We start from the raw sequence: 15432 nt of genomic DNA, 5'->3' as shown, positions 1-15432 counted from the left end.
ATAACCTATATGAACGTGTCGCTTCTATAACATTTTGAATTTGTATACAACGCAACGATGATTCATATATTTTTTTATTTTTTTCGGCAATTACATGATAATTTTAATCCCGAAATCCTTTGTAATTAAGTGTTTACTACGTGCCTGATAGATAGATGAATTATTGAAGTAAAAACCTTGCAAATTTTTAAGTGCATAAAATGTCTTTAATAGTCGGTTTTAACATTAATGACATGAATATATATTCCACTTAGTTTGTGCAATTATAACATTAAAATTGATTTATATTTGTTAAGCAGAAAATAAATTATAAATACCTCTTCGATCAACAATATATATTTGGTCATTCTTAAATTGATTGATATTGATTGTATATAAGGGGCCGCCAATAAACCCTTTCCTTGGTGACAATGATATAATAATAGACCCGTGCCCACTTTTTGAATCTTCACCTTTCCCCCTTTTATACCTTCCCATCTCATCACTTAGTTTATTGTCTGAAAGTAAGTAAGACATTCAAATCGCTTATCTTCTTCGATATTATTTAGATATTGAAAACATTAACAAAATCATTCTAATTTTTCTTAAATTTATTGCCATTTTAACTAAGAGATCAATTATCCGATTGATATCCCTATATTTTTTAAGCAATACATCCAATGAAACATTTCATTGGCTCTTGACATCAACAAAAACACATTTTAAAGTATTCATCTTTTTTAAATTTTAATAATTTTTGTAGATCCTGGTTTCAGGATCTATCTCCTCAGATGTCCGAAGTCCTAAGGCATTTTACTTTCAACATATTTTAATAAAAATATAGGTCAAAAATACCTTAATGTGAGGTAACAACATATGTATTTATAACAACTGAACTTTATGGTCTTAGCACTAATTTTACCTTTTAAGAAGTTTACTGGGTGAATTTTCTATTTTCAATTTTGAACACTAAACTTTTGGGAATTTTCACGTTTCCGAATCTTGAAATCTTTTCTATTATTACAGTTATCATTAGCCTAATTTTGTTTTCAATTCACTCTATCGAAATTCGGGAGTTCCCTTTCTCTGTTTTTTTAAAAAAGAAAATATAATTGAATATGTGATACATTTTTAAGATAAGAATGTCAACTGCTAGAAGGAAATTTATTTTAACTCAAATTTTAACTCTTAAGCAAACGTTGGACCATTTTTTTGTAATTGATAGTCAGCTTACAAAAACAGGCTCACATTGTCACCACTCAAGGCTCATCACAGAACCAATATCTATTGAATTTTGGTCATGTTTTCTTTTTTCGTTTCGTTTTTCTTTTTGAAATAATTTACTTTGCGTGTTTTTTTTTAAATATTAACTATGTCAATATATTCATTTGCTTAAGAATCCGTCAAAGCGCCGGCTCTGCTCAAGATGTACATTTTATGACTTACAGAAATAGAAAGGATCCTAATTTCGTTTCTAAATTTAATCTTTGGCCAGTTCCAAGGATTACCCAGCCCCCGATTACTTTCTCAGCCTTAGCCTAACAACTCGTCAATTTATCTAAATAAAAATGCAATATAGGTTTTCTTTTATAAGACATATAGATTTATAGATATATTTTTAATTCGTTTTATGTAAATAATAATACATTTCTTAACGTGCACATTATTGCACTATCAGGTCATGGTTAGCTCCATTTACTTTTTCAGTTATTTCTATTTTATGATCCGGATCTTTTTGGGGCAATTCTTCAAATTCCAATTCAGTTGGGTTCATGTTTAGGAATTTACGTACAAATGGCGAAAAGAGTTTGGGATCCTTTTTATTAGCCTTATCAGATGGACATATATAGCTCATTGGGACGGCCCAAAGGAACACCAAAATGGCCCCAAGTACTTTATACCAATAGAAAGAGATATCGTAGATAGAAAAGCTACGATTGCTGCCAAAGGCAGTTGTACGCTCTACTGGAATTGCGGTGGGATCAGCGATAATCGTTGAGTTTGTGGTGCTTCTGTAAAAACAAACAACACTTCACATGCATTTCGTTATAAGTGTAATTTATGATACTCACATGCCATCCAAATTCCAATGCAGATCCCTTGCCTCACATTGATCAAGGCCGTTGGGGAGAATTTCGTATTTGACCAACCCAGATTTGAAATTCATCTGTCCATTGACTATGATCCAAAGCATGACTAGTACACTGAAGATAATGCCCGACACGGCTCCTTTGCTGTTGCACCGCGGTACAAACATGCCCAGCAGGAAGATGCCCACCACAGCGCCGTAGTTTATACCCGTTACTGTCCACATTGTTTGCAGAATGGAGCTAAAGTTCTCAACAATAAAGCCGCCCACAATGCAATACGCTCCCATGGCAGCGACTACCAATTTCATTGAGGCGTTCGCTCGAGCCTCTGTATGCCGAATGCGGGGCTTTATATAATCGAAATATACCACACCGGCAAGGGAATTCAAATTGGCCGACAATGAACTAAGCGAAGCACTAAACACACAAGAGATAAACACTCCAGGCATGCCCATCAGATTGCCCATTATGTCCTGTATAAAGAAGGGCATCATTTTGTCTGGTTTGCTGACCAACTAAAATATAATAAACTGATAAGGATACATATTTTTATAAGCGATTCTTCCATTTACTTACACCGGCTTTCATGGGATCACAGCCAAAGTAGCGGGCAAACATTATGATTCCCGCAAAGCAGTTAAAGAACATAATGATAATAAAGCCAATGGTCGACACAGTTAAGCATCTGGGAAGATAATGTCAATTAAGTACTTAAACTAAGCTCTGTCATCAGTTACTTACTTCTTAGCCTTAGCATATGAAGGTAAGGAGACAATGCGCTGAACACAACATTGATCCAATCCAATTTTTCCAGTCCACATAAGTAGGCCGCTACTGATACCACTCCAAAATGATAAACGAATACGTGGATCCATCCGGAAACTATTTATTGAAATACACTTATAGTTGGCAAATGTTATTTTTTTTCTATAATTTCTTATACATACTCGAAATTGAAGCGTCCACCTTCGGAGGCATAGTCCAGAACAATTCCTAACCCGCCCGATCGCTGTGTGCCCAGAATGCCCACAAGAACCACAGAGAAGAGCATTACACCGGCCTGAATAACATCTGTCCAGACCACAGCCTTAATGCCACCCAACATGGTATAAAAGACGCAAACGGAAGAAACCACCGTATTGATTAGATGGATATTAAAGCCAGTTACTGTGAATAAATATTAATTAGTGTCCCTAAGGGAGGTTTAGTCTTGTCTATTAAAGTTTTACCTTGGGAGAAAGCCAACGAGGGGACAAACATAAAAACAGGTAACATTAAAAACTGATTCATAATGAAAGTTCCTGTAATCAATTGTCGTGTTGTCTTATTGAAACGCATCTCCAAATACTAGTAAAAAGAATTAAACCATCAATAACTGAGGACAGAAATAATCAACATTAACTTTGCTCACCTCATAGCAATTCGTCACATTATTATCATAGAAAACTGGAACTATTACGAATATTAGTATTGGCAAAACTGCAATCATTGAGAGCACAATAAATATAAAGTTAAAGCCATATGTATAATTCTCTGCAGGAATTGACATAATGGCTACGCCAGACAGTTGACTGAAATAGTAAAAAAAGTAAATACATTAAAGAGAATTTTTCCTTTCCTCGTATGATATGAGAAAAAAGGGGCTTGCGCCTTATTATGAAGTTATACAACCAATAGAAAAGTTGCACATTCATCCAGATTTAGATTAATTTTTATGAGTGCAAACTAAAAGTGATTAGATAAGATCAATTGAGAGTTACCTTAACGTCTAGTTATGCCCTCATAGGTCTAGTAATGAAACCGGTTACAGCCGAATATAATCAGTAGGAAAGCGAATTATGACTCACCTGGATATCAAGGATATGGCAATTGGAATGGGTTTCATTTTCTTTCCGCCACGTAAATACTCATCGGTTGTATTTTTGGCCTTGGAAAAGAATCCAAAATACACACCAATACCCGCCGAGCAACTAAGCATTAAAGTGAAGACAACATAGTCAATTAGGCCGAAAGTTAATACATCTTCGCCACTGGTTTCTGTTGAGGTCACAGCCTCCGAGAGTATGGTAGTTGCTGTGGTGCCTGACATCCTTAGGCTCTAGTACACACCGATTCCAAATGATTTGATTTTTGGGCACAGTTTTCAGAAAAAACACAGAGTATCCGGAACTGTTATATCTGGATGCTGTCAGCAAACTCATGATATCTGGTTGCCTCTTTCGGTTTAAGTAGAAATATCTCAGGCTTCTTATCTTAAAGTACGTACGTAGGTCTAAATATGGCTCATTGTAAATCTATGGCGCACTTAATCAAGTCTTTAATTAGAAGCCACGTGGAATGTTTCCTAGTTACATCCCGTTAAATGTGCCAAAAGTGGATCATTTGATCTCTGTTAAAAGGTCAACTAATTGGCTAATATTATTCCATTTCAGCACTGAGATTTGATTTTGAGTTATCTATGTATTGATGTTATTCTAAATTTGTTATATAAGTTTAAATGAGATTCTTCTTGTTGTTAGCAAATGCTTAATAGTTTTTGTAAAAAGTTCGTTCAAATTTAAAAGAATTTCCATTCATTGTTGAGGATCCGTTTCCATAGAGGGGGTCCATAAACAAATGGGTGTGTCTGCTGTCTGTCTGTTTTTATGACGAGCTCTTTGAGATTATATACTACTTAAAGCTACTAAATCTCATACGTAAAGACTTCTAGTACATAGGCAGATAAACCGTTTTGTTTGAAATGCCGTACTACGAAATCTATCTCGAAAGCTCGAAGTTCTTTTTAAAGGGTTTTATTAATTACCTTGTTGTGCAATAAATAAATAGTATCAATCGTTGCCAATACAGCATCTCTTGTTCACCCATCTGAGGGTATTTTCCATTGTCTTATCATTTTGTCTGTGATAACTGAATAATAAACGTTTTTAGTCGTAGGTAAACGTAAAAAGAACGCAGCCTAAGAACCTCCTCGCCATAAATTAGGCGCATGAAATTTCACACGAGTTAATCGTTTAAATCTATTTGACTTTTGTTCCGAGGGCAAAATACTTTTTAACGATTTCATCATTATTTCCAACATAATTTTGGACAATTTGTTTATTAACCTTAATTGACTCTTTGTTTATCTTCTTTATTATTGTTTTTGTTTGGCATTAAACTGGAAAAATTAATGTGCGTAAAAGAAAGAAATTTCAAGGCAAACATTTTTCAAAGACCTTGAACTGTCCTTCGCACTATGACTTAGCGAATAAAACAATTGCCTACTTCTAGGAGTTTTCGTTTAGTGATATGATAATCAAAAATTCGTTATATTAAATTAGGAAACGAATTAAAAGAAAATGGACAGAAAGCAACTTTCGAATTGAATATAACTCTTCTGATTATTATTAAAATAAAACTAAACGATGAAAAGAAATAATAAATTACCAAGTGTTTAAATGTTTTTTAGTATTTATTTTTTAATGTATTAGCATTTACCTAAAGAAAATTCTTAAAACGAATTAATGACCATTTTCTTTCTCAGTAATATTTATCGTATGATCAAAATGCTCTTTTGATATCTTAAGCGGCATATCCTCCATTTCTTTAGCTGGTTCTGAAATATTCAGAAATTTGCGTACAATTGGTGAGAATAATTTGGGATTTTGTTTCTCATCCTTATCCAATTTCCAGACATAACTCATGGGCACTGCCCAGAGGAAGACCAAAGCTGCACCGATTACTTTGTACCAATAGAATGAGATATCATAGATGGAAAACTCCCGATTACTTTCAAAGGCGCCAGTAAACTTAGTTGGATGGCTTATGATTGGTGTTGCTGGTGTTGTAGCCAGGGCAGTGTGATTTCTAATCGAATATATTGCAAATGTAATAAAGCTGAAGATAAAATATAGGAGAATCTAGAGCTTACAAGGCATCGGCAATCATATGTAGGCCGCGAGCTTCGCATTGATCCACCGTATTGGGCATGACTTGGTATTTAATCAGTCCTTCCTTAAAGTTCATCTGGGCCCGGTAAATGATCCAAAACATGCCAATTATACTGAATAGCATGCCGGAGAAAGCCACTTTGCCGTTGCAACGGGGCATAAACATGCCCAGAAGAAAAACGCCAACCACAGCTCCGGTATTAATGCCCGTAATTGTGACCGTAGTCTGCAAGATGGATGCAAAGTTCTCCACAATAAAGCCACCCAAAATGCAATAGCCACCCATGACAATGATAACCAGTTTCATAGTTAAATTAGCTCGTGCCTCTGTATGACGAATGCGAGGCTTGATATAATCGAAATAGACCACACCGGCAAGTGAGTTGAGGGTGGCAGAAAGTGAGCTAAGAGCAGCACTAAATACACAAGATATAAATACGCCAGGCATGCCAGATAAATGTCCCATAATATCCTGAACAAAGAACGGCATCATTTTGTCTGGTTTACTAACGAGCTAGAGATAGATCGATTAACGTTTAGAAGAGTTCATAAGGTCCTGCGTTTGAATTACTTACGCCAGCCAACATGGGATCACATCCAAAGTAGCGAGCAAACATAATAGTGCCAGAAATGGTATTAAAAAAACTAATGGCAACAAAACCAATTCCGGCAAGAATCAAAGCTCTGTGGGAAAAATGAAGCTGGCCTAAAAAATGCTCTATCAGTGGTTTTTTCTGCAATTGACTTACTTTTTAGCATTGAAATAAGAGGGTAGAGAGACAATGCGTTGCACACAGCTCTGATTAAGACCGATATGACCAGTCCACATGAAAATTCCTCCTGTCATCGCACTCCAAAAGGACATACGAATGCGTGGATCTAGCCTAAAGCTGTAAACAAAATTAATTGCGATACGAATTAACAAATGGGATGTACTTACTCCAAGTTCAGTCTGCCACCCTCTGAGGCATATTCCAGGACAGTGCTGATACCCCCCGGTCCGTAATGTGCCAAGGACTCCGACCATCACCACGGAAAGCAGCATTATGCCTCCCTGTACCACATCTGTCCAGACCACAGCCTTGATCCCACCCAGCATTGTGTAAAATATACAAATGGATGATACCATTAAATTGATCAGGTGAATATTTAGACCAGTCACTGCAAATGAAAACGAATTTTAATATAATACAATTAGATTCGGTTTCTATCCCAATCAAAATTTATTTTCATTTCACCTTGGGAGAACGCAAGTGATGGAATAAACATATAGACGGGCAGCAAAAGGAAGGAGTTCAGTATAAATGTCAGGGTAACCAATTGTCTTGTACGTTTATTGAAACGCATTTCTAAATACTGAAAAACAGAAGACTCCACTGTACAGTGAATTCATTATGCTTCACCTCGACTTACCTCATAGCAATTCGAGACATTATTATCGTAGAAGACGGGAACTATTATATAGATAAGAATCGGGACAACCGCAAACATGGCGAGTACTACGAAAATGTAGTTAAATCCATAGGTATAACTCTCGGCCGGAATGGACATAATAGCTATGCCCGACAATTGACTAAAATTTAATGAGAAAAATATATCATTAATTAAGCTTCTTTAAACTTTGAAACATGTCTAATAATTTCCCTTGTATTTTTCTCACAATTATTTTGTAAGGGAAAGATAAACCTTGATTTATCAAAATTTGTAGGTCACTTTTCTTGATTTTTACACAAATAATCATGGTTAAGTATAAAGAAATGAGAACTTTTTTGGTTTCCATTTGAAGTTGCTTTGCTCTTTTGATTTTTAGATAATTTTATCTGTCACTCGTCTTACACAATTGCCAAGCATTGTCAGCATTGTCACGGACAAACACCATTGACGTAAGCTACTTTTATGAAGGCTTCTGCCGATCATAAAGATAGGATAGGATCTAGTACACAGAGTTCTCTTGGCAAATTTGGCGCACGCTTTTTAGATAAATCTGGCTTATTCCAATTATCACCGAATTACGCACCTTGCCACCAATGATATGGCTATGGGCAGGGTCTGCATCTTTTTGCCACCGCGCAAGTATTCTTCGGTGGTATTTTTGGCTTTTGAGAAGAAACCAAAATAGACACCGATTCCCGCCGAAGCACACAACATGATGACGAATACCAAGTAGTCGGCTAATCCAAATTTGAGAGCTTGCGTTTCCATTCCAGATGCAGGGGTCATGGTGCTAGCCATTGTGGTTCCTATCGTACTTGACATCCTGGTGATTACTCTTATTCTTGGTTCTATGGTTCTTTTTTTTTTAGGATTCTAAATGGAGATACACATTTCTCGCTTCCCAACTGTGATACGTTATGGTTTGGTGTCTGTTGGCCAACTTATCAACTTTCTGGCCTGCTTCTTACTTAAATAATGATCTCTAAACTATCTTATCTCTCATTCTCTGGTATGAACTTGAGGTAAGATCATAAATTATAAGAAGCTTAGAATGTGAATTATATATGTTGACTTTTTGCTTATGATTTGTTTATATTTTTAGACCGACGGCATTTCCCACAAAACCATCATCCCAAATTATCCCAACGAATCGAATTGAAATATATTTTAGCTTTTATTATTCAATAATCCGAAATTAATTGATTGAAATGATATTGTGAGGTTCCTTTAGTACTATATGTCGTTTTAATTGATATGAAACTGGATAAATCGTGTGAGAAACTAAATTATGTTTTCTAAAAACTTTCCATTTTATGTTTGTTTTTCTTTCGACGAAAACAGAACATGCAAATTGTATAGTAGGTATATTATATTATTGTAGATGTCAGTGTGTTATATGACTCAATTCTGGGAACGTGAAAAGAGCTTAACACTCTCTACTATGTAGATTTAAAATATTTACCTCTAAGTGATAAGCTTTATTTATTTTCTTTAGACATTTTGGTAATTTTTGGTCACGCTTCCTTAAATATACATTCCCTTCGAGAACGGTTAAAGCCCTGAATTTATTTATGACTTGAGAACAAACCATAAAAAGGTCAATTTAAGGTTCAAGTTATACTGACATAAGACTTGGAAATCTCTTTGTATTAACACTGTAAATATCTTTGGTTATCTTGTCGCCCGTTAGACGTCTTTTTTCATATCTCAGGAGAGTTTCTCCTCCCTTTCGATAACAAATCTCATTCATGGGCAACAATGATTATAAATATAAGGTATTTTTAGAAGACATATGTGTGAACTAGGTGTTGGTTAAGTCTATATAAAGCAACAAGGCCAGTAGAAACAAATGCAAGGCAAGAACTTCAGAATAAAATGACTTAAGAACGTTGTAAAGTCTTATAAAACAATTCAAAGTTTATGGAAATTATTGGAAATTTCTTCCGAGAATATTTGAAACCTCATTATTCGGGGTTTCCAACATAGCCAGTTCAAACAGCTGCCATTAGAATATTAATCCTTTGAAACAACATTTCTTTCCGTATTTTTGGGTCCATCATTAATCATAATTATCAAACTTTCTAGAGCAGAATTGTGTGGATCTTAATTTAAAATTTTGAGTCTAATAAATCATTTTATTATTTGCTTTGAAAAAGTTTATCCCACAATTATTTAAGTCATTTCCTAATAAGTTTGGTTAAAGCAACATAATCAAGAGTTTTTAAACACTTTATGTCAATAAAAGAAACATTTCCTAACGCCACATATTAAACCAAATCTCTTATCTCAAATGCAAAATCATAAAAATATTTGTGTATGATCATAATTTTTGGTATGTAAAATTTTGTTTATTTATTTATTTAGGCCTTTATGTCTTAAGAGTATCTTTTTGGCTCTTAAGCTCGTACAGCTCATCGACCTGTGTGAGTTCATACTTGATAAATGGTTTTACAATTGGCGATAACAATTTGGGATCAAAGTTGGCATCTTGTGCTGGTTTCATGATGTAACTAAGTGGCACGCCCACCAGAAAAGTTAAAAGAAAACCAGTCAAGGGATACCAATTAAATGAAAGATCCAGAATATTGAATTCGTCATTAGTTTCAGCTGCTGCTATTGGGTCATTAATTGGCAATTGTGTAGTTGTTGTTGTCGTTGTTGTAAATGAGACATTCAAGGCAGGACAATTGTCAGTGGATGTTGGCATAGACTGGTAATGATTACGTCCCCAGCTTTTGGTCACTAGAGTACACATGGCAAGAATACTAAACGCCACAGCAATAAAGGCAGCCTTAAAATGGAACGACAAACTTTTAGTATTTGTAATTAAGTTATTTCGATAATATATGTACTAACCCGGCCATGAGCTCGTGGTACCAGCATGCCCAGGAGAAAGGTGCCACATGTTGTGCCATAGGCGACGCCGCCAATTGAAAAGATCACTTGAAGTAAAGAGCGGAAATTTTCTACAATCATGCCGCCAAAGATGCAATAGACGCCACAACATAAAACGAAAATTTTCATTATCACATTTGCCTTGTGCTCCGTATGATGAATATGGGGCTTGATATAATCGAAGTAAACGACACCGCCAAGTGAGTTAATGCTGGCCGATAGAGTACTCAAGGCGGCACTAAAGACACAGGAAATAAACACGCCTGGCATTCCACGTAAATGTCCAACCACATCCTGCACAAAATAAGGCACCATTCTATCGACTTTCGTAACTTTGCCCAGTGTCAATGGATCGCAATCGTGATAGCGTGCATACATCACGATGCCCGTAAAACAATTGAAGAACATGATCAACATAAAACCCAAACCGAAGAGAATCAAAGCTTTACGGGCATGCGCCAAGGATGGAAGTGCAACAATACGTTGCACGCAGCTTTGATTGAAACCAACGTAGCTAGTCCAAACTAGAATGGCCGATGTAGAGAGATTCCAAAATGTTGAACGTGTCGTCGTATCCAGCGAGAAACTGCAGAATGTCAAGAGATTGTTTTGTTCAACTATTACAAAATTTCCATTACTATAATTACTTGACATCCAGTCGTCCGCCCTCTTTGGCAATTTGAAATACTTCAGTCCATCCGCCAACACGATTAACTCCCATGACACCCACCAGAATCACAGAAATTAGCATTATAGCAGCTTGTATCACATCGGTCCACACAACGGCTTTAATTCCACCCTGATAGAAGGAGAAATGAGGATTAATATACATTATTCTAAACTTACATATTTGAAGGCTACTCACAAACATGGTGTAGAATACGCAGATGCCACAGACAATCGTATTGATTAAATGTACATTATAACCAGTCACTGAAAATGGAGTATAAAAATTTAATTATTTCATTAAAATCTGAAGTTTCTTTAACAAATTTTACCTTGTGCGAAAGCCAATGAGGGCAAAAATATGAAAATCGGCAGCATAAAGAATATAGTCATGGTAAAAATAAGAGTTTGCAGCTGACGGACAGGTTTATTGAAACGTATTTCCAGATACTAAAGTAAATGTAAAATAAAAGCAGTAAACTTTTATTAATTATATACATATTTATATTTGAAATTATAAATAATCTTAGAATTTTTGCGATATGGTCTAGCCAAAGATGTGATCACATTTCAAAATCGATCAAAACTAAGCCAATATAAATATTTTATGAATATTCCATCCTCTTGATATATTACATGGATTTTAGGACATAAGATTTACGCGACAAAAACACAATGTATTATAACTCTAAATTCACAAAGCACTTTTAAAATTAAAGAAGTTCATCGTACTTACTTCATAACAGCTGGTCAAGTTATTGTTATAGAAAACCGGAATGACCATATAGTTGAGTATAGGTATAATCACAATCATAAATATCACATTGAAAAACCAATGGATGCCATAGCTATACATTTCCGCTGGTATGGTCATAATAGATATAGCCGAAAGCTGGCTGGCCACTAAAGAAATGGCAATCGGTATGGTTTTCATACGTTTGCCACCCATCAGATACTCATCCGTAGTGTCCTCGCCTTTGTTGAAAAATCCAAAATATACACCAATGGCAGCCGATATGCTTAGTACCAAGGCGAAAACAGTATAGTCCGTTGAATTAAATCTAATCTCAGCCACTATGGCCGTAGAGTTAGTAAGAACCGACATTCTCTCGTCTACCCGGATGACTTACGAATAAGAATTTTCATTACTCCGGCACAGACTTTTATACAGATTGCCGTCTGATGTAATGAAGAGATTCATTATCCAGGTTCGACGGTTCTCTTAAATTCTAGCGCCGGCCAAGATAAGCAGCTCTTATCTCTTGAACATAAACCTTTTTCATTTCGAATTGTCAAATGGCCAGTCTCATTGTGAGATTGTCATTGTCAAATCTTTTGATCCTTGATTATACTCTGATAAAGGTAGGGTACACATGGTAGAATGCACAGGTTTTCCGAATAAATATTACAAATGTATATTCTATATCCCTCTGATATTCCACAAACTGTATTAGGCTGACAAATTGTTCCAAATAAGTCTTTAATAATACTCTGTTGTTAAAAGTTTAAAGTTTTAAGTCGAAAATATTATATTTTTCAAAATATTATAGGGTATTTTTTAACTGTTGCTTGGATCTAAAATAGTTGTTATCTATTTCTGTAATTGGGCTAATAGTTTTATTGGCATTATATGTATATTTAATTGGGGTAATAAGTTATTGTGATAATATATATATATTAGAACTTATTTAAGAGTAAAATATTTCACAATTTGTTGTAAAATTCTACCCAAAGTCAGGTATATGAAAGTCGACAAAATGTATATAACAGCAGAGTCAAAATCGCTCTGTCCTGTCTGCCTATTCGTTGTTCAGTTGGTGCATGGTATACCGAAGTCGGCGCGACGACTTACTTTCTTCATTTATCTAATTTTCTTGTTCAAAAATAATATAGTAGAGACATCTAAGTCAAAGTTTAAATCAATATATAGAAAATAAGAGAAAGTTATCGACTGTGGACGGTTTTTTTTTTTTTAACATTTTAGCTTAGTTTATATTCTGAAAAGAGTCATAGAAAAGTAAACGCCATTCATGTGTACAACATTGTCATAGCTTGATGGTTTCTTCAAGATAACTGAAGATAAAATGGGGCATCTTTTAACATGTGTTTGGAATATAGTTTATTTCGATAAGCCTATTGTAATAACGTGCATGTTAAATGACATTAAGTAATCTATTTTGACATCGACAATGCTAAGAACGACCAGTAAATTAAAGTCATCAAAAATTATCATCACGTATAATACTTTAATTAGCTAAGAGTATATCTCATTTTATTGTTGACTAGACCGCCCCGTGGATCATCATACATTCACTTTTTGCTTGTCTATCTCTTTTGGGCTCTTCAGTTCGTTTAGTTCTTCACTGGGTGTTAGTTCATAGTTTATGAAGGGTTGAACTATCGGTGATAGTAATTTGGGATCAAAGTTGGCATCCGGAGCTGGTTTCATCGTGTAACTTAGTGGTAAGGCGATCAGCCAAGTTAGTAGAAAACCAATTGATGTATACCAATTGAAGGATAGATCTAAAATACTAAATGCTTTCTTTTCATCGGGCAAATGATCATTAATTGTCGTAAAACTAAATGGTAATGGAGTCGTTGTTGTAGTTGTGGTTGTTGTAGTAGTATTGAAGGCAGAACAGTTATCAATGGATGTTGGCAAAAAAGCGTAATGATTGCGTCCCCAGGCGGCACCAATAATGGCAGTCATACAAATAATGCTGGAAACGGCGGCAATAAAGACAGCCTAGAAAAAAATGACATGTTAAGATCACCCAAAGGCAGAAATATTATCAAACCACTTACCCGTCCATGAGCACGAGGCACCAGCATACCGAGAAGGAAGGTGGCACATGTAGAACCAAAACTACATCCGCCAATCGAATAGATCACTTGAAGAATGGAGCCAAACTTCTCCACTACCATGCCGCCAAAGATGCAATAGACGCCACAACAGAAAACGAAAATTTTCATTATTACATTAGCCTTGTGTTCCGTGTGACGAATATGGGGTTTGATGTAATCGAAGTAAACGACACCTCCAAGAGAGTTAATACTGGCCGAAAGAGTACTCAAGGCGGCACTAAAGACACAAGAAATAAACACTCCTGGCATTCCACGTAAATGTCCAACCACATCCTGCACAAAATGGGGAACCATTTTGTCACCCTTCGACACAAGACCCAATTTCAATGGATCGCAGTCATGATAGCGAGTAAACATTACAATGCCCGTAAAGCAATTAAAGGACATGATAAGCATAAAGCCAAAACCAAAGATGACCAAGGATCTGCGAGCATGTCCCAGAGTTGGAAGGGAAACAATGCGCTGCACGCAACTCTGATTTAGGCCAACATAACCTGACCACATGAGGGTAGCCGAGGTGAATATATTCCAGAAAGTCGAGCGTGTTGTGGCATCAAAATTGTAACTACAATTGTAATTTTTAAGCTTTAAGATATATAGTAAATATAATTTTAATTGACACTCACTTGACTTCCAAACGTCCTCCTTGGCCAGCTATGCGAATCACTTCTCCAAGTCCACCAACACGATTGGCGCCCATTACACCCACAAGAACCACTGATATGACCATTATGCCAGCTTGAACCACATCTGTCCATACGACTGCTTTGATGCCGCCCTGCCACAAAGATTTTTGTGTTATTAAGAATCATGCTCACTTTAAGTTTAGTACTTACGACCATGGTATAAAAGACACATATGCCACACACAATTGTGTTAATAATATGCACATTATAGCCAGTTACTGAAGAGAAAAGGATTCCTGTTATAGTACATAGAACTAACATTTAAAAGAAGTGTAATATTTACCTTGGGAAAAAGCCAACGAGGGAAGAAATATGAAAATTGGCAACATGAAAAACAAAGTTCCTGTGAACATAATTGTCTGAAGTTCCCGAATTGGCTTGTTAAAACGTATTTCCAAATACTTTAAATAAGCAGAGAAAATAATGCAGTTAAACTATTTAAATTTGATTTTTCTAGTCTTACCTCATAGCAGCTAGTTAAATTATTATTATAGAATACAGGAATGATGACATAATTGAGTATAGGCACAACAACAATCATGCAAATCACATTAAATATCCAATTGATGCCATAGCTATACATTTCCGCTGGTATGGTCATAATAGATATAGCCGAAAGCTGGCTGGCCACTAAAGAAATGGCAATCGGTATGGTTTTCATACGTTTGCCACCCATCAGATACTCATCCGTAGTGTCCTCGCCTTTGTTGAAAAATCCAAAATATACACCAATGGCAGCCGATATGCTAAGTACCAAGGCGAATACAGTATAGTCCGTTGAATTAAATGTGAACTGATTGTCAGCCACTGCGGCCGTAGCAGCCTTAACCGTATCATTCAGTAGAGATGACATTTTTTTAAAGACCACCGACTACGAATGGACATTAG

General features: G+C 35.7%; 4 protein-coding genes across 4 annotated transcripts; all 4 read right to left on the bottom strand.

Annotated features, from left to right (window-relative positions):
• Window positions 1-1627: 1627 nt before the first annotated feature.
• LOC137582485 (sodium-coupled monocarboxylate transporter 1-like) lies at window positions 1628-4254 on the bottom strand. The gene is made up of 8 exons (XM_068297051.1): window positions 3917-4254; window positions 3481-3640; window positions 3299-3416; window positions 3017-3236; window positions 2811-2951; window positions 2646-2754; window positions 2052-2584; window positions 1628-1991 (listed from the first exon to the last, which is right to left on the bottom strand). The coding sequence occupies exons 1-8, from the start codon at window positions 4156-4158 to the stop codon at window positions 1643-1645; spliced, it is 1872 nt and encodes a 623-aa protein (XP_068153152.1). The 5' UTR covers window positions 4159-4254; the 3' UTR covers window positions 1628-1642.
• Window positions 4255-5501: 1247 nt separating this feature from the next.
• On the bottom strand, window positions 5502-8362 carry LOC137581836 (sodium-coupled monocarboxylate transporter 2). Its single transcript, XM_068296194.1, is given in 9 exon segments — window positions 5502-5915; window positions 5980-6512; window positions 6574-6682; window positions 6748-6888; window positions 6939-6994; window positions 6996-7159; window positions 7237-7354; window positions 7412-7571; window positions 8016-8362. Coding segments are annotated over 9 exon segments (1866 nt in total). The 5' UTR covers window positions 8255-8362; the 3' UTR covers window positions 5502-5569.
• Window positions 8363-9774: 1412 nt separating this feature from the next.
• Window positions 9775-12109, bottom strand: LOC137582603 (sodium-coupled monocarboxylate transporter 2-like). Its single transcript, XM_068297202.1, has 6 exons — window positions 11730-12109; window positions 11326-11443; window positions 11193-11260; window positions 10975-11126; window positions 10289-10913; window positions 9775-10223 (listed from the first exon to the last, which is right to left on the bottom strand). The coding sequence occupies exons 1-6, from the start codon at window positions 12096-12098 to the stop codon at window positions 9801-9803; spliced, it is 1755 nt and encodes a 584-aa protein (XP_068153303.1). The 5' UTR covers window positions 12099-12109; the 3' UTR covers window positions 9775-9800.
• Window positions 12110-13095: 986 nt separating this feature from the next.
• Window positions 13096-15411, bottom strand: LOC137582377 (sodium-coupled monocarboxylate transporter 2-like). The gene is made up of 6 exons (XM_068296890.1): window positions 15008-15411; window positions 14828-14945; window positions 14695-14762; window positions 14485-14636; window positions 13799-14423; window positions 13096-13739 (listed from the first exon to the last, which is right to left on the bottom strand). Exons 1-6 carry the CDS (start codon window positions 15395-15397, stop codon window positions 13296-13298), a joined length of 1797 nt encoding a protein of 598 aa, XP_068152991.1. The 5' UTR covers window positions 15398-15411; the 3' UTR covers window positions 13096-13295.
• Window positions 15412-15432: the final 21 nt, after the last annotated feature.

The sequence above is a fragment of the Drosophila tropicalis genome, unplaced genomic scaffold, assembly GCF_018151085.1.
Source record: "Drosophila tropicalis isolate 14030-0801.00 unplaced genomic scaffold, ASM1815108v1 contig_859, whole genome shotgun sequence".
Classification (NCBI taxonomy): domain Eukaryota; kingdom Metazoa; phylum Arthropoda; class Insecta; order Diptera; family Drosophilidae; genus Drosophila; species Drosophila tropicalis.
The sequence above is the reverse complement of the archived record's forward strand: the minus strand, read 5'-3'. Positions and strand labels throughout refer to the sequence as shown.

What these genes read in the sequence shown, in the direction of transcription:
- LOC137582485 (XM_068297051.1), bottom strand. Translation starts at nt 4,158, where the DNA reads ATGTCAGGCACCACAGCAACTACCATACTCTCGGAGGCTGTGACCTCA. An exon ending in GTGATCCCATGAAAGCCGGT is followed by an intron (nt 2,585 to 2,645) that starts GTAAGTAAATGG and finishes ATTATATTTTAG; the next exon opens with TTGGTCAGCAAACCAGACAA. An exon ending in CATTGGAATTTGGATGGCAT is followed by an intron (nt 1,992 to 2,051) that starts GTGAGTATCATA and finishes TTGTTTTTACAG; the next exon opens with AAGCACCACAAACTCAACGA.
- LOC137582603 (XM_068297202.1), bottom strand. Translation starts at nt 12,098, where the DNA reads ATGTCGGTTCTTACTAACTCTACGGCCATAGTGGCTGAGATTAGATTT. An exon ending in CTCATTGGCTTTCGCACAAG is followed by an intron (nt 11,261 to 11,325) that starts GTAAAATTTGTT and finishes CTCCATTTTCAG; the next exon opens with TGACTGGTTATAATGTACAT. An exon ending in TACCACGAGCTCATGGCCGG is followed by an intron (nt 10,224 to 10,288) that starts GTTAGTACATAT and finishes TTCCATTTTAAG; the next exon opens with GCTGCCTTTATTGCTGTGGC.
- LOC137582377 (XM_068296890.1), bottom strand. Translation starts at nt 15,397, where the DNA reads ATGTCATCTCTACTGAATGATACGGTTAAGGCTGCTACGGCCGCAGTG. An exon ending in GTGTCTTTTATACCATGGTC is followed by an intron (nt 14,637 to 14,694) that starts GTAAGTACTAAA and finishes TCTTTGTGGCAG; the next exon opens with GGCGGCATCAAAGCAGTCGT. An exon ending in GGAGGACGTTTGGAAGTCAA is followed by an intron (nt 14,424 to 14,484) that starts GTGAGTGTCAAT and finishes TTACAATTGTAG; the next exon opens with TTACAATTTTGATGCCACAA.